Below are 24,963 nucleotides of genomic sequence, written 5' to 3'. Positions count from 1 at the left end.
AGCGGTGAGCTGTGGTTAACAGCCTTCTTTGGAGGCGGAGTCTGGGGACCGTGGTGTAAACGCCGTCCTTTCAGCAGGTGTAGGCCACAGCAGAGCATATGCCGTCAGGTAACCAGGCTGCTCCGCTCTACAGAGACTCCACTCTGTTATCGTTTCCCTGGGCCTGCTTCTGCTGGGAAAACGGTGTCAGTCACAAACACCATCTGCCAAGAAAACACATCCGTCTGCTGAGAGCTTTTATCAGCAGGTCAAAAAGTGGGAGACCCACTTGATCAGACAAAAGAGGGAAGGTTGCTTTACACTGCTTTCACTGCTCCTAATTTTTTATCTGTCGGAATCAAACATAACACAGTAAAAATCACTGCAGTGCTCCAGGAAACCTTTTTCCCTTTGCTTTAGAGAGGAGGGGGGGTGGGGAAGACACCTGAAGTGTTTGACGCTAAATTAGCTTTTCAAAGACAATAATTAGACTTCTCCCCCTAAAGGTAAATTACCTGCTAACCAAGTGAACTGTGTTCTAATTATAGGATCTTGCCTCTGAGCCATCGTCGAGGATCCTTGTTCCCAGCGTGGAGATGTAAAACACGTTTTTTCCTTTTTGAAAAAAGGGAAAAATGCATGTTTTAGTGGTGATACGTACGGAATACAGAGGCAAAGAAAAAAAAAAAACACGCTCCGTGCTTCAGTTGAGCCGCAAAAGTGACAGATCACTCGCGTATAACCTTTGGAGGATTTAAACAAGATAATTTCACAACAGCGACCAGACGGAAACCGTCGTTCCTTATGTGCATTTCTGACAGAGGAGGTTGACTGAGCAACACTGGATGGGTGACAACTAGGTACTTATCTGTGCTCTGCATATTTTTGCAGTTGATGCGTTGACGCCGTAAATTGATTTGTGCAGACACACAGTCAATGGAGGGATATTGAATATTTGCGCTCACCATGTAATAAAAACCTATCATGTCTGCAAAGGGTGTGTGTGTGTGTGTGTGTGTGTGTTGGGGGGTGTTGGCCTTTTAGCTCGAGGTAATTCCTCATTGTTCTGCCGGGGTGCGCGTGCAGCCTCCCGCAAGGCGGCGGTGTCGCCGTGGATCGCTGCAGCAAAAAAATAAAAAAGGAACCGCCACACATTTAAATTCATCATCTGTGCTGGTAGCCTCGCCACTAATTAATATGTAAATTTGACATTGTTTGTTTGCGGCTGTGTCAAACTTTGATGTGAAGTGCAGCTTCCAGGTTAACAGAGATTTAGTGGAGATTGAGAGCTGGAGACCTGCCTGCACGTCCCAGCCAGCCGGCTAATCTAATATTTTATTTAAATACATCTACTAATACTGTACGTCTCCACAGCTTAGAACCTGGGAGACAGGCTAATGATATTTTATTAAGCCAGAGTAATTGAGGATCCCATCAAAATATGTAATTAAACACTTAAACATAATTATCCAGCGCAGTAGGAACCCGAATGAATTAATTAAAAAAAACGCCAATACATCAATTTATTTGAATTCATTTGTCCCTTTTCTACTTGTAATAATTAACATTTTAATTGCCTTAATTTGTGATGAGTACAAGAAATTCACACCTGATACAATATGGGAAATACAGCGGGAAAATGCAGGGAACTGAATGAATGGATGAATGAGTGAATGAATGAATGAATGAATTCTAACAAGTATTTTTTTTGGTCAAAATTTTTGTTTCTTCCCTTTTACTTTCACTTGACCTTTATAGAGTTGTGTGTGACCTTTTGGTTTCTTGTTTGTTTGTTTTTGGTTGGTTTTCTTTTAGAAAAGATGCATAAATGCTGATGCTTGTCATTTAAAATGTTGTATATGTTTATGTTTTTGATGTGTGTGTGTGAACCCCAGGAAGAGAAAAGTTGCACCATAATGGAAACTCATTGGAACCCAATCAATAAAGAACAAAGAATATTACACATTCAGGTCATGAAAAATATTTGGATGCTGCCTGTTTCCATGACGAAAACCTCCTGCAGAGAGAATAAGTCCAGAGATATTTTGGAAAAGCATTGGTTGTTTCATTAAAGTGTAGGCTGTAATTGTTTCCAATGCTGCAGACAAGAGCAGCACAGGGACGGGGGTGAGTGCAGCACAAAATTCAAATAGAGGGACTTATGCACAATACTCCACGGTACTGCACCACGAGGACAAGAAGGTCACCATGAACAAGCAACTGCACATTAGTGACTCACTGTAATTATAATGTAGGAAAATCGCAACGTGTTTTGGGGAGTGCACACTCGAAAAAAAAAAAGAAGCATGCCAATGGTTTTCATTCACAGACGAGAACAAAAGCTGAATTTGTGCGCACTAACAGAGGGAGACACAAAGAGGAGCGTCTGCACCAACTCACCCACGAGAAAATCAGATATTGCCAGGTTCAGGAAGAAGTAGTTGCTCTGAGTCCTCAAGGTTTTATCCACAACAAAAGCCATGATGACCAGCGCGTTCCCGGCCACCACAACCACGACCAGGGTCACCATGAGGACCGGGAGCATCACCGCCAGGTAGCCGGGGAGCGCACCCCCAGCCTCCGACACCGCAGGAGTCAAGTTGCCGCTGGAGTTGGACTCCAGAATGTGAGCGCCCATTGTTAGTGCAAAGCCAAAATCACCGTGCAGACACAAGGACCAAGTCCACCTGCGTCCCCAGACCTCCCGCTCCACTTTGCCAAGGAGTCAAACATGACTGAGAACCTGGAATTAAACAAGGAACACTTTTTCCGAATCGTCATCGTTTGCGTTTTGTTCATTAACGGCAGAGTGAAGAAGTTAAATCTGTTCTTTTGATAACAAGTGATGAGAAGTGTATGTTCCCTCTGTCCCTTCTGTCAGTCTGGATTTTTGGTTTTGCATGTGCGCGCATCGCGGCGCTCACGCTGCTTTTGTCACACACGCGTCAAGACGACTAGAGTAAAAAATTAGCGCTATGTCCGGTCATAATTTCAAAATAAAACTCTATCTGTTTTTGTGACCTCAAGAGTCAATATTCGTTTGTGTTTTTATGTAGTACCTAGTAGTGAATATACAAACAAACGTTTGTTCATACAGTTGTATTGAAACATTGGCGTTTGATTGGGTGGATGATGTAATCATTTTATTATTTTATAGCTAGTATGATATTTCACAAATATATGGCTTTTTATTTAGAAATACAAAAGGATAATTATTCAGCATTGCTAAGTATCTCATGTCCCAATATCTCTATTAGGATTATACATATTCTCCCCAGAAATCATTTTATTTTAGGAGCAATTTGCACCCATGTTTCCACAACGGAGAAAGTTTTCGTTTGCTTTACAATTGATATTTAAAGCCAACATGTGTTATAATGTGAAACAGCTAAAACATAAGAGCACGATCTGCCTCACTTGTCCACAATCACACAAATGTATCTGTTAAAGTTGTTTTCTGAGACAAAAGTGAATCCATTTCCGGTTGTCGTGTTTTTTTTCAAACTGTGATTTCTGTAACTTTACATATTCCTTTTTTGTCCGCCCCGCAAATGATCAAAGACTGATGTCAGGGTCTGAAGTGGTCCAGGCGCATGAAGCTGAGATGAAATAAGCCACGAGTCATCATTTGATAGACAGAAAAGGAAAAATACACACACAAGTAAAAAGGAATTTAAAAAGTGGATTATGATACATTTCCATTACTGAGACAAATCGACAGATTAATCGATTATGAAAATAATCGTTAGTTGCAGCTCTAGATTTTCTCCAATTGTCATTATATTTGTATTACTTATTTTAGATGACAACAGGTAATCTAATGACACAAGTTTATTGCAACTATTGTCTGAGTATCTTTTAGTTTCTTTGCACTGTAGCCTGTTGTGCAGGTGTATGCAGTTGTAATGGCACAGCCAATAGGAATGCTCTCTCTCTCTCTCTCTGTGGTCTGACTGTCACGGATTTACTGGGCACAAAGAGTTTGTAATTTACAATGAGTTTCTAATTTTACAATATTTTCCACCCTTTTTTTGTCTTTAGTTCAATTCTGTGACACAGTATTACACACTAATTGTAAGGTTTAGGAGCCATGTGACCTCAGACTCACCTCAGAGTTGATTCTGCTGCACATGCTCTGCCTAAAAACCATAAGACTAATGCTATACATTTTGTTGATAGTGTGCATTAGCCAACACCATTTAAAATGATAGAAATTCATATTTTGCCATTTAATATCAAATCTGCTTAACAATCTCTACTACAACTTCCGGGACAAACTTCCTATGAAAAAGTGTAAGGAAACATTCTGCACTCTAAACCTACCAGTGTGTTGTCTTTTGTTATTCATTTTAACCGTGTGTGTCCGTCACTAATACTACTACTCTTTGCTCGCAAAGGAGAAAACATCATCAAACTAGGAGTTTTGAGAGACACTAGTGGCCGATTTTACATATTGTACATTTAATCCAAGCTTAATCCAAATTTAAACCAAGCTTTACCAAAGTGCCCCCCTGGTGTGTGTCACAATCAGCAGCAAGAACAGCTGTATGAATGGAATCATAGTAGTCTGGCTGTTCTCCTCATCCTAGAGTGTTAATTCAGCTGCACAAGTTCTCCACAAGCCTCTTTAAAATATGATTAAGGGCTGAGATGATGGGTTCAGTGTGATGACAGCTTGTCAGGGAGAAACTACTCTCTGCTGAGTGAATTAGCTGTAATTACTATGAATGGCTGAAATGAGCAGGCAGCTTTGTACACAGACATGGAGGAATTCCGAGGAGCCACAGTGTTAAAATTCAAATAAATTACCCCCTCTTCTTCACACTTTCAGTTATTCCCTGAAGATGCTAAGCCCAGATAAAAGTCAACAGTTTCTACATGACAATACAATAAAAAGTCTGGCTGTGGCAGTAGAAACCAAAAGGCCAAGTGGCATAGATGAGCCCTGGATATTTTTAGAAAGTAGTCCTCTGCTGCCCACAGTCAACCCTGGAGTGGTGAATATGCAAATCGTGTCTTTCCAGGAATTGATTGACACCAAAAGGAAGAGTTGCGGTGAAACTCGACAGGAGCAAGTGTGAGGAAAACGCTCTAAGGGAAGTGTGAAAAAACACCCATAAATACAGCATTTAAGGGAGTGTCAAACACACCGGAGGAAAAAAAAATAGATGTGAATTATGTCTGTACATAAGACTCTGTTGGTTTGTGATGTCTGATTTTATTTTCTCAGAAACCCTGAATGACTTGTTTGAAGATTATTAAGATGCAGATTCAGCTGCAGAGCGAGCGTTGCATCAACAACATGACAGACAGCATGATGAGAGATCGGAGTGAGAATTTAAAATGAATGGGGAAAATTGTCATTTGTCTCCTCCTCAACGAAACCATTCATTCATGCGTGTGATAACTGTGTTGTTTAAAATGGCTCAATAACCCCTTTGTAAGAGTAATGGATGTAAAGCAACACAATTTTGCTTCGATCAAAATCACAGTTCGTGCTCAAATCACTCTAGTTTGATTGACTTAATGGAAAAATATCGAATGTGATGTGATTCACTGTGACGATAATAACAATAATAATTTAAAATAAACATTTGAATCAGTATTTCAAATAAATTATTTGTTATAGCAAATTACCACTGTTTTCATCTATTAAATGCACTTGAATCCTTTAAAATCAAACTAATTAAAAAGAAACTAACTGTAAACTTCTTTTTCTTTTTCTTTTCTTTTGAAATTCACTTTGTCTTCTTGCTTTTTGGCCTTCTGGGTTTTGCTCCTGATCTTGTGGTCTCATCCTGTGAAACATGGGGAAAATGAACAGATTCATAATTATGTTAAATTAGTACTCCAATTAATGTACCAAACCCTTCACCACGCTTCACATTTATATGCTATTTTTCGGCACATGACGTTTTTGACGGACACCTTTTTTGTCTGAACTCCTGCTGAGTTTTTTTTCTTTCTGCAACAACTAGGAAATGTAATTTACAGCAATGCAATGCACTGATTGGCATGCACCATACTGTTTTAATGTGTTCAAGTAACTGCATCAAACACTGCATTTGCAAGTACTCTTACAATACAGCCACTGCTTATTATTATCAACAACCAAAGCTGCCAACGCACAGAACTCCAAACACATTGACAGCTTGTCTGGAAACGAAACAAGCATGGATGATAATTCTCCGAAATACAGCGGGATGATAGAACATTCATTTTTATACAGCCACATTATTCATTATATAGTTTTGAGCTCTAAACTTTCTCATAGTTTCAGCCAACAGGAAGTCGCTTTGTTATTGCATCAAATAAGCAACTCATTGAACAAGCAGCAGCCTTTCCTCTCATGTGATCCAGTGTAAAACCAAATGGTTCAGCTCGTTTTCTCCTTACGCATGCAAATATTCACAGACTTGATCTATCGTGTGTTCCACAGAATTATTGGACTGTTTGTATCGCTTATCTTAACTTATCTGGAATCTATATGAGATACAGCATTGCTTTAAGTACAATACATCCTGTCCAATCACTAACAACCTCCTGCAGGCGGCTGACTCTGGACTCTTCACCATCCTCATCCTCCTAGATCTCACTGCAGCAACTGACACCATCTCTCATCCTATCCTCCTGGACAGTCTCACTCCACTCGGTTTCTCCGGCACCTGTCTCACCTGGTTCACTTCCTATCTTTCCGACCTTTCCCACTTTGTTCAAATCAAGCACTACAGATCCCAAGCCTTCCCAGTCACATGTGGTGTTCTCCAGGGCTCTAACCTGGGACCCCTCCTATTCATTATCTATCTCCTTCCCCTCGGCCATATTTTCAGAAAATGTAACATCTCTTTTCATTGATATGCAGATGACACCCAGCTCTATGTCTCCACCAGGCCCACTTCCACTCTCCCACTACTTAGAGGAAGTCCAATGCTCCTAACTTCCTCACACTAAACAACAATAAAACTGTGGTCGTACTCATCGATACAAAATCCACACTCTGACCATCGGTAACTCCACTGTTCCTCCTTCCCCTTAGGTAAAGAGTCTGGGTGTCGTCCTCGATGGTATACTTTCCTGCACTGCCCACATCAATAACGCCACTCGGTCTGCTTACTACCACCTCCGTAATGTCAATTGTCTCCGCCCCTCAGTCACACCCACAGCACCAGCATCCTCGTCCATGCACTGGTGATTGATTACTGCAACTCTCTCTTTGGTCTTCCATACAAATCCCTCCAAAAGCAACAACTGGTCCAAAACTCAGCTGCCCGCATCATCAGTAGAACCTCCTACATAGAGCACATCACCACCATCCTCCAACAACCTCACTAGCTCCCTGTCACACACCGAATACAATAAAAAATCCTCCTGCTCACCTTCAAAACTCTCCACAATCTTTTCCCCTCCTACCTTTCTGACCTCATTCATCCTCACACTCCCTCTCACTCTCTCAGATTGTTTGAAACTGAGCAGCCTTGGCAGAGGTTTGCATTCTCAAAGCGCTTTTTCTAGCTCTAGAGAAACCCTGTCAGTCCCTTCTGAAGAATTTAACACAGTGAACGTTGACCTGCATCATTCTCAGTTTGATTCCTTACTTCTCATTTTAGTTTCTCTCCCCTTAGATTCTCACAGAAAATGGCTCGAGAATGGATTGTCTGGAATTGTGCAGACACATTTTCCCCAGACTCATCACGGACTGAGACTGGGGTTGTACCCTGACTTTTGCCCTATGTCAGTTGGGATTGGCTCCAGCTCTCCCACAGCCCTCATGTGGAGAATAAGCGGTAGAGAAAGAATGAATGGATCCTTGTGACTTAGGTAAATACCTGATTGTGCCTCCACTGCTGAAAATAGAAGGACATTTATAAGATATTCAATCTAGAATTGGATCTTAACTTAAACTTTACACGTCACACAACTGTCTTTTGTTGTTCTATTATAGAAATATATCTGGTCTGAATGACTGCACCGTGTTTTGTCAAAAAAGCAAAAAAAAAAGCTGTTTTGTCCTTAAACTGCAATTGCACATTTTCTTTCATGAAGTGGAAACAAGTCTCTTTGTATGCGAGTCCATTCATTCACAAGCAGTCTACTTAGCTCTGCAGATGTTGCCTTCGGGGGGAAACAGAGCCTTTGCTGTCGGGATGAGACTGAAATCAAGTGTGGATTTTTACACTGGACTGACGGGGTTTTGAAGTCGGACACTTTTACGAGAAGGGTTCACAGTACCTTTAATCTATCTGTGGCAGCAGCTCAAAGGGTTGATCATGTTAGCAATGGAATAACTTCTCGGAACACAAAGACAACTTCAAAGCAGTCTGAACCTAACTTCAGGCCGGTGAGAGCGAGGAGAAAGTGTTTGATCTCCAGAACATGTGAAAACTAGACACTTCAAATGAACCAATATTCCTAATATGACTAGAAAGTGACAATGGGAATCAAAAGCAAGGCCAATGGACTCTCCATAGCCTTACAATAGCCTTACACAACACTTTGCAGCCATTTTATTAGGTACACCTGGTCTGTTGCCTGTTAACACAAACATCTAATCAGCCATTTGTCATAAAATGTGCCATGTGCAGAAATATAATAAAGCCAATTTGAACATATTTGGAACTCATTAGCAGCTGATGAAATACAGTATATATGTAAATGTTATCATTATAGCATATTGTGTTGGTCACAGGCAAACAAGTCTTTATTAACAAGCCTGGACAGGAAATCCCAGCACTATCATCATTGTGACATACATTTTGTACATATTGTACTCAGAAATGTGATAAGTGCATACAACAAGCCACAATTCTGCTCCCTCACTGCTGAAGAACTTTGTTCATCTCTGCAGTGAGCAAATGGACAGATCTGCAAGATCTGCTTCTGTGGGGGATTGTAGCGTCCTTAAACACAGATCTGTCTTTGCACAGATCAGCTTATTCTTTTAAGGCCATCGAGGAAATTGATAAGCCCCTTGTTATGTTATGTTATGTTGTCAGCATTAATTTGACATTTTGTACCTGTTATTATAACTGAATGTATTTTATATGTCTGACGCTGGTGTTGAAATACCTTTTTTTTTTGGAAAGGAAAAATCAAAACATCAGTTTGGAGGAGCGTCAGGTTGCAAGACAATTAAATTACAAGATACTCTGAGGTTTTAAGCGTCTGCATTAGAAAACTTGAGAGCAAAGTCAAATATGACTGATGATGTGTCAGAGGAAATGTATGAGGAGCAGATAATATCTCACCAAGGAAGGAGTGTATCCCTCCTCCACCAGGATGTTTCTCGCACAATTGTTGATGTGTTTGAAGCGGTCGGGACCCAACAAAATGCCTCCGTACCATCGAGACACGACCACCATGACATTACGCACATCCAAAATCTGTGGTGAGAGACACACGTAGTACATAAGAAATGAGTGTGAATTTGCGAGAGAAAGGAAAGGGAAAGGAAAAGGAAAAAACAATAAACACCCTTCCATGACAGTCATTCTCAAGCAGCCAAATATTTCACACCAGATGCGATGTGATGGATGAATCTTCATTACGTGCAACTGACTCAGATGCCAGAAATATAAAGTCATCCGATGTAAAAATATAATCCTCGAACCGACTGAAGATGTTACAAAATGGCCGCCATTAAGAGACAGTTACAGCAAAAGTGTTTCAGCTCGTCTGATAATATGTATTATGTTAAACCCGATCAAAGGGAAAATTTAATTCACATCTTCGTAATCCTTTGCACCCATCATTGACAAAGTGGTGTTATAAATAAATAAATAACCTCAATGTGTGTGATGGGTTCCACTTAATAAATCCCTTAGTGCTTTGAGTTGGAAGCATAGACTGTATGTGTAAAGTGGACATAGTCTTGCGGTTCTTCCAAGGACACGATGCGGAACTGCAAATATACTGAATATCCACCACGCGGTGACTCTGCTGGTCACAAAATGAACTTCAATTAAATAGAATTCTTTGGGAAAACAAGACTAATTCTCACTTGATTTACAACATTTTCCAGAGGAGGTAATGGTCTCAACCTGATGGGTTGTCACTTGGCCTGAAGTTTGGTCAACCAACAATATTATCTTTATTCACAGTGTTGTAACACTTCATGTATCTGTACTTTACTTTGTCATTTGTATTTCTAGCTACATTTTCTCTAACTATCTTTGTTACTCATTACTACCAAATCAAATCAGAGGAAGAAGAGTTTGTAGTGGTCTGTGTTTATAGAGAGCTTTTCTAATCTTGATGAGCTGCTTTACACCATAGTTTTGCCATTCACCCATTCACACACTTCAACATGGGGGTTAAGTGTCTTGCTCAAGGACACATATAGACTAGCAGAGCCAAGAATTGAACCCACAACCTTTCAGCTGAAAGACAACTCACCCAAATTCACTGAGCTACCATGGTTCAACCTTAACCTCCTCACTTTTTTTTTAATACTTTTACTTAAGTACATAAGATGATAAGATAAGATGTACATAAGTACATCTTATATCAGACAAGACTTTTACTTAAGTAATATTATTAAAAGTGACTTCAACTTCTACCAAAGTAATTTCCTGGTAAGGAAATTATATATAAACTACCCTTTTAGGTACTTTATGCATCCCGACATGGAGGGAATACAGGAGCAGACAGAGACATGATAAGGATTTTTATCCAAACCATGACATATAGAGAGAAGAAACACCCATTACGATTAGATTTAAAATAAGATGAACAGTATAAAAGCCAGAGCTGAGGACCCTGCTCCAACTGTAGCTGCGATAAGGAATTCTGAGTGTTTATTCTCTCAACTGAACATGGGAATAAATGTATTGCTAGACCTCTCCTTTAACTTAAAAGTAGCACACTGCACTGCTACACCAAGAAGGAGAATCAATCTGTAATTTTAAGGCTGCGCACACTCTTAATCAGGTCCTTCTTTTATTCATCATCTGACATATGAAAGCATAAATCTAAATGAGGACACGGGAGGAAAGTTGTGGAGGGAAGATTAAGATTAGAGAAGAATAGATCAAGTGGAGAGTGTCCCAAGTAGAGAATTAATCAGTGTGTTACTCGGGAAGAAGACAGAGGACCTGATACTATCACTCAGTTACAGTCGGTCAATCAGTAGCAGAGTCCGTCCTGATGGAACGTCTTTTATTCTGTTCTTATGTCCACATGTCAGAAAAAGCGCATATAGAAAAGGAAGACAAGGAGAATCCTAATTTTTTAACTCGTAGGCCATGTATGACTGAGATTTTTAAGAAGCAACAGGCAAACATGAAACAACTTATCTTTTAGCAAATTGGGGTCGCATTTCCCACAATTTGACAAATTTAATATTTGCTCTCTTTTACCTCCGTTTTTGGTCTCAACCATTTCCTGGTGAAAATATCTTTTCCAGTTATCTGCGAGTAACAAACAAACTGTGTCTGCCCACTTTTGGTTGCATTGCACATTGGATTACTGTAGATAATAGCTTTTTACTAAAAATCTGATAATAAAGCTCACTAATGAGAGCTGTGCAAGTCAAAACTGAAAACCAAAACAAGCTGAAAGGAACTACAATGTTATAAATGGCTACAAACACATTTAATGTACAATTAATGATTCCTATGGCAGAAATATCATTATTAAAATAACCCGTTGTGTAAAATATGATTTAGGCTACTCATACTTGAGTTTATCAAAAGTTTATAGACTTCACTTCTGGGGGGTAACAACACTAGCAGTGTTTTGGTGTTTTGACGAGCTTTAAGCAAACTAGCGTAAAGAGTGTGCAGTGTTTGTTTCCCTTCTGTTTTGGAAAGAAAAGCGTGTTATTCAAAGACAGCTTGATTCATCTGAATTCAGTGCAGCAGATCACACACCCAAAATCCAATGCACTATTTCACACTGATTTATTTCTCGAGAAGGGGGTCACACTAGTGTGAATGAGTATGAACTTTAACTGGAGTCGTGAACCTCATCTGGAACAGCTCGGAGATGACTCTGCGGTAATGAGTTTGACCCAAACAAAAAATGCTCCGTTCACAGCACATTTCATATTTTCGCTCAAACCTTAAATTGGCCTTTCAATAACAATGTTACGGGGAAACAAAGTTTCTGGACAATAGCACATTTTAGTGCGATGTGGGTGTGTGTGTTTGTGTGTGTGAATCACTGAGCCATCTGACACCACACAAGCCTGTAACAAGTACGTCTTTGATATGTGAAATGAAAAGATTAAAAACTGTGTGAAATTATTATTGTGGGACTGAATTTCCCTGAAGAGGCACAGATTTCACACATTATGTAAATAGTAGTGGTGTGGAGCTTTTTAGCCGCACAATTGGATAAATCATTGTTTCTTTGCTCTGCCTTCAAAACTGAACTATTTCAACATCATGGTTAATGGTGACGATATATTTTCGTATCTGACAACATATGGAAAATGTGCTGTCTAATACTTTGTGGATATTTTCTGGCATATACAGTGACCTTATCGTGACCTGTAGTCCTCATGGAGACCAAAGCCTGGTCCTAATGAGGTAAGGACCTAATTTCTGAGAAGTGGTTAAGTTTAGGGCTAAAATTTGTCATGAAATATTGTGGTTAGGTTAAAGGTTAGGGTTATGGTTACAAATAGGGAGAAGTCTTTGTTTAGGTTGCCCAAATGAATGTAAGCCAGTGAGGAGTCCTTAAAACGACAGCTGTGTGAACCTTGTGTTTGTTTGTGTGTGTGAGTACATGTGTGTAGACACACACATTGTGCCTTCACACTTATTATGATGCTTGTTATTCCATCCATTTTCTACCGCTTTATCCTCCACATGACGGTCGCGGGGGGTGCTGTGCCAAACTCAGCTGACACAGGGCGATAGGTGGAGCACACCCTGGACATTTCGCCAGTCCATCACAGGGCCAGATAACCATCCACTCACACACTCACACCTATGGTCATTTTAGAGTGTCCAATTTACATAATCTCCACATTGCATGTTTTTGAACTGTGGGAGGAAATGGGAGAACCCGGAGAAAACCCATGCACACACGGGGAGAACATGCAGACTCCATGCGGAAAGGCCTTTGAGCTGATCTATGATCATTTTGCATTTTCTGTTGAACAGTTTTTGTGTTTTTTAGGTATTCCTAATATCAGTCGTTATATGAGGTGGACACAATTGTGAGTGCAGTAATGTGCAATTCATTATATTCACCATACAATATCATGTGGTAAAAAGAAATTCAAAGATGATTTTTAGAAAATGTATTGGCTTGTTTTTCCTTTTTCTACTGTCAAAACATAGAGTGGATCTTGGGGACAACTTTATTTTTTGTTCACTTTCAATTACCCACATTATCTGCCATTTTAAAGACAAAACAATTAGATTTGTCTTTTTGGTCACAACTATCTTAATAATCATCACTTCGCAATCCTAATACTGATAATATGTGGCTTTATTTCTAAAAATTTGCCTTGTCATTTTAATCAAGGCCACATCAGCGCCACAGTACCCATCTGCCATGTGCACTGACAAAGAAACTGCTCAGCCTTTGTGGTGATATAATGGTAATAAAATTGAATGAGGTGACATGCCTTGTCTTCATTGAGACCTAGTTTTTTGGGTAAATCATCAAATTCCCCTTTTCGGTTGTAATTTATTTTCATGTTACAGATTTAATGACCACAGAAACGGAAAGGGATATAAGTATAAAAGCCATGATAGCGGTCAAATATTGAAGAGTGTAAAAAAAAAAAAAATGGATGCCACAAAAAGAATTAACAATGTGCCCATGATATGCAAACGCTCTGTGAGTGACGAATAATAACCTGCATTAAATGGAGCAATCTCCCTCCTGCAGCTGTCTCGCCATCGTCCTCGCAATCCTGCAAGAAGCTGTGCTTGTCCTCACAGTGAATCCTACAACAGTCACAAGACACGACAGCTTGGCATTAGGCGGTGAAGCTCTGAAACGTTTGTGGTCAGAGAATGACGCTGTGACACCGGCAGCCTCTTCATCACAAAAGTTTTTTAAGTGGTGGTCTAAATGTCAGCGTCTCCTCCTGGTGAGTAATGACCACCCGGGCAGTACATCAGCGACTCCACATCGACCTCATTAGACACACATTTAAAAAGAACTCTCACAAACAAACAGGCATGCATTCATAAAACGCCAACACACAACAGGACAAAAAGGACACACACATATTCAGATAATACACAGTGCTGTCAAAAAAACGGTCATTTTCTCTAGTGCTTTTTTGGCCTTTAATTGCAGTAATGTGCCCTTTAGAGGAGACAGCCAGGCCCCAAATCTCAACTTATCACATTTTATTCACCACTAATGACACACTATACAACTCCCCTGCAGGTTCTGGCATGACTTGCATTATAAAGTCATGGCAAACGCAATATTTAGTATTATAGATCTTACATTACTGACCTGTATGCATAAATATTGTGTGTAGCACTTGCAATTTTCTTGTTTTCATACAGCTTCCCCAGGACCATTTTAACCTGCAACACACAACAGGCAGAACAGTAAATGTCATGACAAATTCCTGACTTCACTCTCACGTTTCTCCATCTTTAGTGAAGGTAAAAACCGCTGACACGAGGTCTTTACCTCAGCGGTGTTAAATATAAACCTTTTTCGCAGATTGAAACTACCGAGCGGGTCTATGTTAAGAGACGGAACTCAATTTCAAAACCATGTAAGAGTGAAAAGTAGAGAGATTTCTGAGATTTCTGTACAGATGGGGTGACACTGCTGATATAAAAGAGCATTAGTCAGTTGTTCATGAAGGGTGGTCTTGAACAGTCACATTTCACAGAAGTAAAACTGGGTTTATATGATACATTTTACTAACTTTTCAACAAGATCTCAGCTTGAACAGAGGTCGATGGCAAAATGAGCCAAATGAGCCAAATTCTAACTTGATTTATAACATCAGTATAATTTATAATTAGAATTTTCCTGAGGAGTTAAAGGCCTCAACCACTAGTTTCGGGTCTTCTTCAATTGCACATGATGTGGTTTTTGTAAATTATGTTCTTATTCAGAGCAAAACAGACGATAAGGTATAGCGCTATGAAACTGTGGTACGTGTCCCACCAGTGGTACACAAGCTTCCTCTGCTGGGTTAGGGTTCAGAAATACTGTGTTCTACTGTATACACCAGGGTATGTGATCGGAGTGGAGCTGAGGAATTTGAGTGTGTAGAAAATAACCAAAAATATTAATTATAGTCACCTTATCTCTCACTCCATTTTGAACTAATTTCTCTACACCAGTGTGTGAAGTATATGTGAGAGGAAGAGGAAGATGACGAGAGAGCAAATGATCTTAAGGGGAATAAATGTGCCTCCTGCGAAAAGTCTGTAGCTGACTTTGTTCGGTCTATTTACACCACTTTATTTTAATGTCTCTGATAATGGTGTTGTTTCCAGAGCTCAATATTTTAGAAGTGGTACTTCTGGTCTGCCTGTTGCAAAAACTCAACATGGTTGCACTTGAATCACATAACACGGAGTTCAGATTCTGATGGATGATGTTATGACTGGCTGCCACTTGCAGAAGACAAAAACAATCCCCAGGCATACAAAAAACATTTGGATGATGTAAAGTCTTTCCAATTTTCTGAAGCAACTGTATTTTACATCATGTGGGGGAATTCGGCGTGTATTTCACACTCTCAGCGCTTCTTTGAAAACACAACAGCTACACGTTTTGTGCTTCTAAATGATCCTCAGAGATCTTTGAAGGCAGCGTCTCAAAAAGCGGGGGAAATCTTGGGGAGGTCTCAGTTTATTCAGGTCATCTACTCTTCTGAGGAAGACTGCCTCTGTAAATATCTTATTCCATATAGCACTTCACAGCAGATGGAAGCTTTAAAGACAAGTTGATATGCTGATGGAGAGACAGACGGATATTAATATACAGATATGACCCAAATTATGGTTCAGTTCTGGGCATACATTTTCACATTAGACGATTTCAATTATCCATCTCCTTTTTGAGAAGAAAAATAAGACATTTTTAACTCCCCACAGATTGAAAATGTATTCATTTGCAGTATTGTTCAATAACTGATCTGCAGTACCTGTCTGGGAGTCACCACAGGTGCTAAATGAGGCTGAAAGGTGCTGCGCCGGTCTGTGATGGCTTGTCCATGTTTTACTGGAGGCAGCTCTTCATCTACATGATGGAAAATGTTACTTTCACTTGACATTTGAGCTGTGTTTGATGACAAAACAACGGAATCTAGAGCAAACAAAGGAAGCGGTACCGTCTGAATGATCCATGAACAGAAGTGCATTTTCTGTGTTCAGTTTCAGAGTCCTGAAGTCAGGTATGTCTTCATCATCGTCAGCATCATCCACCTCCTCCTCAGCCGTCATATTCACTTTTTCTTGTTGAACCACTGAAGCATATTATTTGGAAAAAAAAAAAAAAAAAAATATATATATATATATATATATATATATATATATATTAATCTTGTTAAAGGTTATAAATCCCAAACCAGGTGCCTGCAAAGGTCAACTAAGTTGCCCGCTGGCATGGCAGCTTGTCATTAAAATTAAACCCATTGAACAAATTATTTCCAAAATGACTGCTGATGCCCTAATAATACGCCAAAACACACATTTCATTGCAGGTACAGAACTATCCCTAGGAATGTTGATGCTATTAGGATCAACAGCTGAGCTGAAATTAGTGCACTGCTGTCATGGAAACAAAGGTTCACATTATGCAAGCACATCAGCTAACACTACAGTGCGAACGGCACTCAGTGTTATCTGATCGTCCAAGTACATGACAGCAACTCAGTTCATTTAAGCACGAAGACACGGTCAGGACGACCTGCTGAAGTTCAAACTGAGCATTGCTGTGGGGAATAAAAAGGACATTGAAGTGACTCTGAGCGTGACATGGTTGTTGTCTGGTCTGAGTATTTCACAACTTCCACACACAATCATCTCTGGGGTTTAGAGAGGATGGTCTGAAAAAGAGAAAATATCCAGTAAGCAGCAGTTCTCTGGATGAAACTGCCTCGTTGATGCCTGGGATGAGACGATGTGTGTGCAGATTGGTTAGAGATAACAGAAATGCAACAGAAAAACTCAATTCCCACTTCATTTATTATAATATTTTGCCAATAAATAATAATTTCATTAAAGAAGAACAGCTGGGCACTTAAGTTTTCAACAAATCATAGTCAAACAGAATTATATAGGAATCAGTGAGTTTGCTGTGACCTATTACATACAGTATTTGGTGTTACTGATTATTATTGATGTCTGGCTGCAGGATTGTTTGCAGTATTTAAGTCAAGGCAAACTATGGAGCTCATGCTCATCATAATAAAGGATGTCATCCATGGCAAACGTGTGGCTCATCAGTGTGTTTCAGTGTTTAAAATAACATCATTTACACAGTCTTACAGAATTATTTGCTGTTTTCATCCCCACCCCGTTTTGTGTTCTCGCCACCGTTGTTTGCGCACTTTTCATTTCCTTCCATCGTGAAATGTGCATCTTTAGCCTCATCTCTTCCCACCATCACCTCTCTCTACACCATGCCCCTGTAATCTAAGTCTGACCAACCAGGTCTTAACTAAAGCTCGGTGCCCCATCATATGTGATACCACATGAATGGAAGAGAAAGGACAAATTACATCACACAACAATAGAGAGGACGGTTACTGTCATTTTGCTCACAGGAAACCAGCTGCCTCAATCAAGTGAGACAGCTCATCCACCCCATAAAACCCGATTCAAGCCGACTCGAGTCGAAAATCTTTACTTTGGGTAAGATTCTGACACGGTAACAGACGGCATTACATTGATATTGATCTTAATTCAGAGCTGTCGCTCAAAATCAGTTACAGCAGATTTGTTTTTAATGCCCCTGCAGGCTTTAGTGTTCATCCGACCATAGATTTAGATCACATCAGATAGGGCAGGGCAATTAGACAGGGCAACTGGACAGAGCATTCACACAAGAATTTATTCTGATTTGTTCAGAGGGTCCCGCGTGTGACAATTAGAGACGTTTGATGGCGAGACTGCAGATTGTAACAAACACAGGACTCCTCTGCTCATTTCCCAAGCACATCAGGGAACTACGGTGACAGCAGAGAGGACGTCGATATCACTTTTTTTGTGTCCGATATTGTGAACTGTGAAGCTGCTCACTGCCCATTTATGCTGATGCATTGACCAGAGAAGGTCTACAAAAGTAGTGAGGCTTTGAGGCTTTCTCCACCATTATCCCACTCTAAACTCCCTCTTCTTCAGCCAGGTAACTTCTGCCCAAGATTCACTCATTCATTTCACTGTTTACTTAAGAGCGTCTTAATTTGTTCATTACAATATATCTGGCATATCAATTCTCGTATTGCACAAGGAAAGAGCAAGACGGTATTTTGACCCACTGCTAGAACAAGGTCGTAAAATATTCAATTCATTCTACCACAGGGAAACTTGGAAAAATTCCATGATGAATTGTAAATTCCAGCAAATATGAAAACATGAAACAATATTAAACATGGAGACAATAAAAAAGAATAATAGAATCAACGTAAAAAGTAAGTGTGAACTTCTTTTACAGGATTGCACTGACGTTCGTTTTGGGAGGTAGGGTTAATAAAATAGTCACACTCAAGAGAGCAAACAAAATAAACTCTTACACAGTAAAAGGTGTTGATTACTGTCATCTTAAACCATTCATATAAATGTCCCCATGGAACCTAACTTTAATTTGTCACACCTCACCTGTTTCTGTGCTCTGGGATTTCTCCACCAGGAACTCTCTTATTTTCTCCACCCACAGGTAGAGGATGCTCTCCCCAACATGCTCCCTGTTGAAATTTAAACATCCATATTGCACTCATCACAGACTGAAGAGAGACTGATCTGCAAACAATCATGAAAGGCTTTTGTTGTGGCTAATATCACTCCACAATACCGCCTCATGAAGTCACAAATTATGAGAAGCACTCACACGTAGAGGTCTTCCAGGCTGTTTGCCAATTTGGCCCTCTCAGGGCCTCGCAGCCACGCTGCACTACAAAGCCGAGAACAAACAGAGGATTATTGAAGAGGAGAGGGTTTTCAAGTGGGGTGTTGTTCTATCAGTTCAGCAGATCAAGATTACATTTGAAAGGCAAATTTACTTACTTGATCTGGTAGATGGGGGGTGATGCACTCGGATAATCAGGTGGTAGAATGATCTGATCAATAAGAAAAGAATCATATCACTGGATTTCAAATAAACTGCAATGGCAGCCACTTGTGACAGTTATTATGCAAAGAGATGTTTCCCTTTTTTTCCCGCCCCTCTACCTGCAGACACGCCGTCAGCTTTGACTCCTCCAAGTCGCTGGATATTTTGATGCAGAATATTCTGGATGCTTCATCTATAACACACCATTCATCACCATATATGGAAGACAGGGCTTCGACCTCTTCAATCTAAATGGGAGGAAGTCGTCGGTGTGAGTCTGGAGACTTCATATACCAATATCATCAAATACAACAGCATGGATGCGTCCAAAGCTTTAATCCAAACAAATGGATGATTAAAAAAAATCATTGCTGTGAATAATATATCGGTTAAATGTGACAAAACACGGTATTGTTATTACAAATTAAGATGGAACGTATTCTTTTTTTCCTCAACCAAAACATTGCACAGAATCTGGGAAAAGGATAAAAAAAAAACCGAGGTGTTTGCATCCAGATGGTTAGATGAGTGTTGAGAGGAACATACCATCAGAGCATCTACTGTGGTTTTCAAAGATTGCGGCACATTCCTGTTTTGGAAATTGGATGCTGTGACCTGAATTTGAAGTCAGTGCATAAGAGGCATATACTGTGACTATCTACAACAGAGGCACTAGACAGTGATGGGCTATTTAGTACTTTTGTAGCCACTTATCTCCAGGTTCATTATGTTTGCATGTTAACTTTGAGAAGGCATTAATTTGTGTCAAGATTGTGTCTTTGTGCCGTGCTGCACATACTAATGAATCCAGGCAAGCTGGGAGCAAACTGTAGTATGTGTGTTCATGCACTTTTATCTGAGACAATTGCATTTGCATTAAAATCTTTATGTGAGTACTGAATAAAAGTCATTTTTGGTGAGTCCTCACAACTTCATAGGATTTTTGAGGAGACTTGGTTTAAGGGTCAGCGTTAGAGTCAGGTTTAAATCGGGGGACGATACAATAATTATCTGTGCTGACACCCATTTGAAATGCATCGCTTTGTTCCTGTGTTATTGTAAAGCCCTGAGGTGGAGAGGGCAGGGGGTTAGGGTGTGGAACTAAAAGGAAAGTAAAAGGAGGGGAAATAAATTGGCGGCATCAAATGAAATCCTATGGCCAAACATGAATGGGTTCACTCATGGTGCTCTGGCTTCATCCTACAGTGAATAAAATAATGGATGGATGGATAAATGGATGGATGATATTCAGGATAAAGGACTGTACTAAAGATGCAGAAATGTTTGATTTTTGAGTTTTATCCACAGGTTACTAATACTACCGTTGTGGGATCAGCCCTCTCTGTCCAGACCGCCGTTTTCTGCCCGCTCAGTTCTGAGAAAGGACAGGCAAGCTCATTTCCTCCACGGCAGATGACCCGTGACAATCTCCGCATCTTGGAAACTCTCCGACAGTGTTGATGACTGATGTTTTATTGCACTTAATATCTGACTCTCTTTCCTTTTCTAAGGTTTCTTTGCAGCATAGGCAGTTGTTTAGCAATCATTCCACAGTATACAGAGTATGGAAAATTCAAATGTGGCGCCTGCTTTCTCAATGAACTGCCCTGTGATTGGTCTAAGCCTCCTGTCACACTTCAGACTTTGGCTAACTTATTCAGTCACTTCACCCACATAATATCAAATACAACATACCTAGAAAACACCAGCAAACACATAGATACATTGTGAATCAATGTAATGAGTATGCCAAAAAAAAAGTAGGTGGCATTATAATATTAACCACAGAGTAATAGTAGTGAATCAGGAGCCTGGAAAACAAGTAGTGGAAGAGGATTCTTCTGTCAGTAAAAATGGCTCGCCAGGGAAGTTATGTACCAACTGATAAAGAGGTTGGGGTGCTTCTGGGGGTTACTTTGGAAAACAAAAAGAAAAAATCAAGAAAAAGCTGACACTGACTGAGCAGTATCCCACCGAGGAGGAGGAATTTCCTCATAGAGAGAAGGAATTGAAGTGATCTGTCATCACCACAAAGATAAAAGCAATAAGAAATAAATATGGACAGGCAGTAGACTGTGGTCACAAGATAGGTCATGGAAGGGGGATTTTACTTGAACTGTGTGAGCAGATTTGACAGCAGCCACCACTATATCTCATCTGGTGTGGAGATTATGGATCTGGATGCTCCTATAGCAACAGCTCTGACTCCTCATCCACTGTCTGAAATAACTGACAAATCTGTGTCTGATAACACTTTGACTCCCTCAGTGGTGAAAGAGAGGACGGATCTTCTTCAGGTATTAAATGAATATCTTGCAGCAAATATCTGAGTGGCGTTTAAACCTCAGCCCTCTCTCCCACTTCCCTCGCCATAAACTTCTCATACCACTTTTTTTAACAGAAAAAAATGTCTACTTCCTCTAAACTCAAGGGACACATGCATGACAGATTGAAAGAAGAGCTGCATATAAAAAGAAAAATGCTAGAAATGATGAAGACCTCAAAGATGCAGGCTTTAGACAGTTTTCAGTAGTTCTTTACCTTTTTTAACTGCTTTTTTAAACATGCCCGTTCAAGTGGAGGGATCATTACGGCCAACAAGCCTTTCATCTAGTCCACTACTACACACTGGCACATTTCCACACAATTCAGCACATTTTCACACACCACCCACACTCAGCTCCACCTCAGCTCCACAGGGATTAGAGCAGTTTGCCTTTACACAAGCCCTTTTTCAGGATGAGTTGTGAATGTGAAATGCTTGGCATTAAATTACCATTGTATAACATTTATGAATGACCAAGTGCCAACAACATCAGTGTTTTATACACTTTAAAGTAGTGTCATGAACACTCACATTTGATTTATTCTGTTTTAATAAACACTCCAGTGTCTTAAGACAGCACTAAGAGATCTGATGTTAAATCAGTTCAGATGTCTGAGTGATATGAGCTCTGGGTGATAACCCTCAGGCTTCATTTATAGACATTTTTGTCAATTTTATCTTGATCTGTTTTGATTTTTCCACATGCATCTCTTAAAGAACATCTGGGAATTTTAACACAGTTTGATTGCATGATGCTAATATTTTTCATGAAAAAACTCAAAAATGCTGTAATATAATGTTATAAAATAATACTTTGTGGGTTTAAAAAAAAATAACAGTGATATCAAGTAATCAAACTGGCATTTATAGGGTTAAAATCCTCAAAATGATGGTAGTTTTGAGCAAGTTGTTAAGAAACGTAAGCAGGAAAAAGTCAGAAAATATACTAATCTGTAATTTTTTTGCAACAGTGTTTATACAGTTTTTGGAAGTGGACATTTTTGTCCTCTAGTGACTTAAGTGGGTAGTAAATTAAACTGATGCCTGAGGGTTAACTCACAACAAACACGGCATGAAGACAACAAAACACTCTGTAAACAGGTTCAGGTGTATACAACATAACTTTTGATGTAAACGGCTTTGGATGTAAACACAATGTTTTGAATGTTCTGTAATGTCATGAACGTAATGAATTCGTTTTTAATGACAATGAATTGATTTCATGCCGAGTATATGACCTCTCACACATTAATGTCTCTCTTTCTCACACGCAATCCTCCTACTCACACACACACACTTCAGGGAATACTGCGGCCTCAGAGGCTAAGACAGAACAAGGTGAAGTCCATTTTATGGATCACAAAATTCAGTAAGGACTCTCCTGATCCTCTTCTCCTCTGCAGGCATTCTCCTCTAAAATTACTCTGTGTAGCCAGCTGGTTGTCGCTATTATGCTGAATTTCCTTAGAAACTCTGTGTTCCATCACTCCTTGGTAACCTCAAAGAAATTGAAGCAGGTGTAAAATACAAAAGAAAGGTCCTTTACATTGATGTCAATAGCTCTTCTCATTTCTCCAACGAGTTCCTTCAGTGCACTTTGAAATGCAGCATTCATGCTTGACACAAGGACAGCAACAACTGTTCCAAGACAGAACTTCCTCCTTTAGCATATTCGTTTATCAGGTATGGAAGCAAGGAATAGGCTGGGTCCCATAGGGATAAACTTGGATGGCCTCATCATGGTCAATAATTTGCTAGATCAGTAGGGCATTGTTATATTTTTTTTAAGTAAGTGTTTTTAGTTTAATATGTTGTCATGTTAACTACCTGGCCATTCAACTATTACATCTAAATGTGCTAAATAGTACACTGTACAGGCAAGATTCTTAACCACACAGACTGGTGATTGCATTACTATGGCATGTCACTGATGTGTGGGCACAGCAGGTCACACAGTGACAGTGGAGATCTTCTCGTCATACAAAATTTACTTATGTTCAATAAGTGCAATATAAACAAACACTACACACGTGATGTAAAACAGTGCCTTTTTGTCCCATCCATACATCCAAATGGTGAACTCAGAAGTCTCAGTTTCAGTGACATAAAACTCACACAACGCCAAAACACATTAAAAAAACCTCTGTTATTAAAAATACCTGGCTATGTGTAGACTAAGCACTAGTCGTGAGACTGTGAACGAAGCCCAAGGGAGATGCAGAAGTGTTCTTCCACAAATCACTTCATTTACATCGTGCTGAAAGGTTACAATTGACTTTTTGGTAATTATTTATTGATTCAATTATACATTTCCTTCCACTTATCCGGGGTTGGGTCATGAAAGCAGCAGGCTAAGCAGTTAACTCATTGCATTTATGCCGGTACACATTGCATGGTTGTTGCTGCCAGACGAGCTAGTCTGAGTATTTCAGAAACTGTGATTTTCTTCACAAACATCACTGGGGATTTGCAGAAAACGATCCAAAAAGAAAAGAAAGCAATTCTCTGAGCAAAAAGATAAACGTAACAGAGACTCAAAAAAAACATTTGTTAAACTAAAAGGTGCTGAATGACTTCTCTGAAAACACATGATGTAGATAGACTACAACAGTACACAGGTCACTTTATCAGGTCATTATACCTAAAGAAATGCGGGCGCTTGTGTATGATCACTCGAGCAGGTTTGGGGTCTCTTCCCTCACAACTGATGATGATCTATAATGTAAGAAAACTTTATTTCTAAAGCACTTTTCACAAATAAAATCACAAATTGCTTTTACAATAAAGGTGCAACGTAAAATACATCAAATAAAAACACCATTAAACTGATAATGCCCCCAAAAATCCTACCTACTAATCATGACTTTCATCACAAAGTGTGTGTGTGCGTGTGCGCGCACGTGTGCGTGTGTGTGGGGGGTCAAGTTTCTGTTTCATAGTTGCTTGTCCATCTACACTTTCATTATATGATTGTGTAGTTTCTTTGGAGATTTCTGTTTTTGTTGACAGTGACGTTTGAGATTTAAATGTCTCTGCTGACGAAGCAGCACCAACTTTCAACGACTACTCGACAACAAACAGTGAGTTAACATAAACTGTCAGGTAGTCTTCACTTTATCAGTCAGAGCACAGACAGCTTACTTGAGACTGCAGATCCTCTCCTTCATTCTCCGGATTTATTGAGTCTGCCATTAGTTTAATGCATCATCAAGTCACCGTTGACGTGTTCAAAAGTGTAAATAAATCCTGAAGCACATGAACTCCACGAAGAAGAAGAAATCCAGCCTGTTTGAAAGGTATTAAGTACTTCCGGGGCGAAGCAGTTTGAGTACGTGTGTTTTAACCTCCGGGTTCTGCCGTGTTTTCAGTCCAAATACACGACAATATTCAGCCCAACAAACCAGTCAGTTATCAGTTTTACGGTTAATTGAGCACAGCAGATAGTT

General features: G+C 39.8%; 1 protein-coding gene across 1 annotated transcript; it reads right to left on the bottom strand.

Annotated features, from left to right (window-relative positions):
• Window positions 1–5,177: 5,177 nt before the first annotated feature.
• Window positions 5,178–24,825, bottom strand: impact (impact RWD domain protein). The gene is made up of 11 exons (XM_044016988.1): window positions 24,659–24,825; window positions 19,311–19,439; window positions 19,146–19,198; window positions 18,970–19,032; window positions 18,741–18,826; window positions 16,250–16,384; window positions 16,064–16,158; window positions 14,404–14,477; window positions 13,790–13,880; window positions 9,225–9,359; window positions 5,178–5,777 (listed from the first exon to the last, which is right to left on the bottom strand). The coding sequence occupies exons 1-11, from the start codon at window positions 24,707–24,709 to the stop codon at window positions 5,718–5,720; spliced, it is 972 nt and encodes a 323-aa protein (XP_043872923.1). The 5' UTR covers window positions 24,710–24,825; the 3' UTR covers window positions 5,178–5,717.
• Between the last annotated feature and the right edge of the window lie 138 nt (window positions 24,826–24,963).

Source organism: Solea senegalensis, unplaced genomic scaffold, assembly GCF_019176455.1.
Source record: "Solea senegalensis isolate Sse05_10M unplaced genomic scaffold, IFAPA_SoseM_1 scf7180000014938, whole genome shotgun sequence".
In the NCBI taxonomy this organism is placed as follows: domain Eukaryota; kingdom Metazoa; phylum Chordata; class Actinopteri; order Pleuronectiformes; family Soleidae; genus Solea; species Solea senegalensis.
This window is presented reverse-complemented; position numbering and strand designations above follow the sequence as displayed.

Bases quoted from the DNA above. Each gene is read 5' to 3' on its own strand.
- impact (XM_044016988.1), bottom strand. From the start codon at position 24,709: ATGGCAGACTCAATAAATCCGGAGAATGAAGGAGAGGATCTGCAGTCT. The intron at 19,199-19,310 runs GTAGAGGGGCGG...CTTATTGATCAG, and splicing joins AGCTGACGGCGTGTCTGCAG to ATCATTCTACCACCTGATTA. The intron at 19,033-19,145 runs GTAAGTAAATTT...TCGGCTTTGTAG, and splicing joins CCCCCCATCTACCAGATCAA to TGCAGCGTGGCTGCGAGGCC.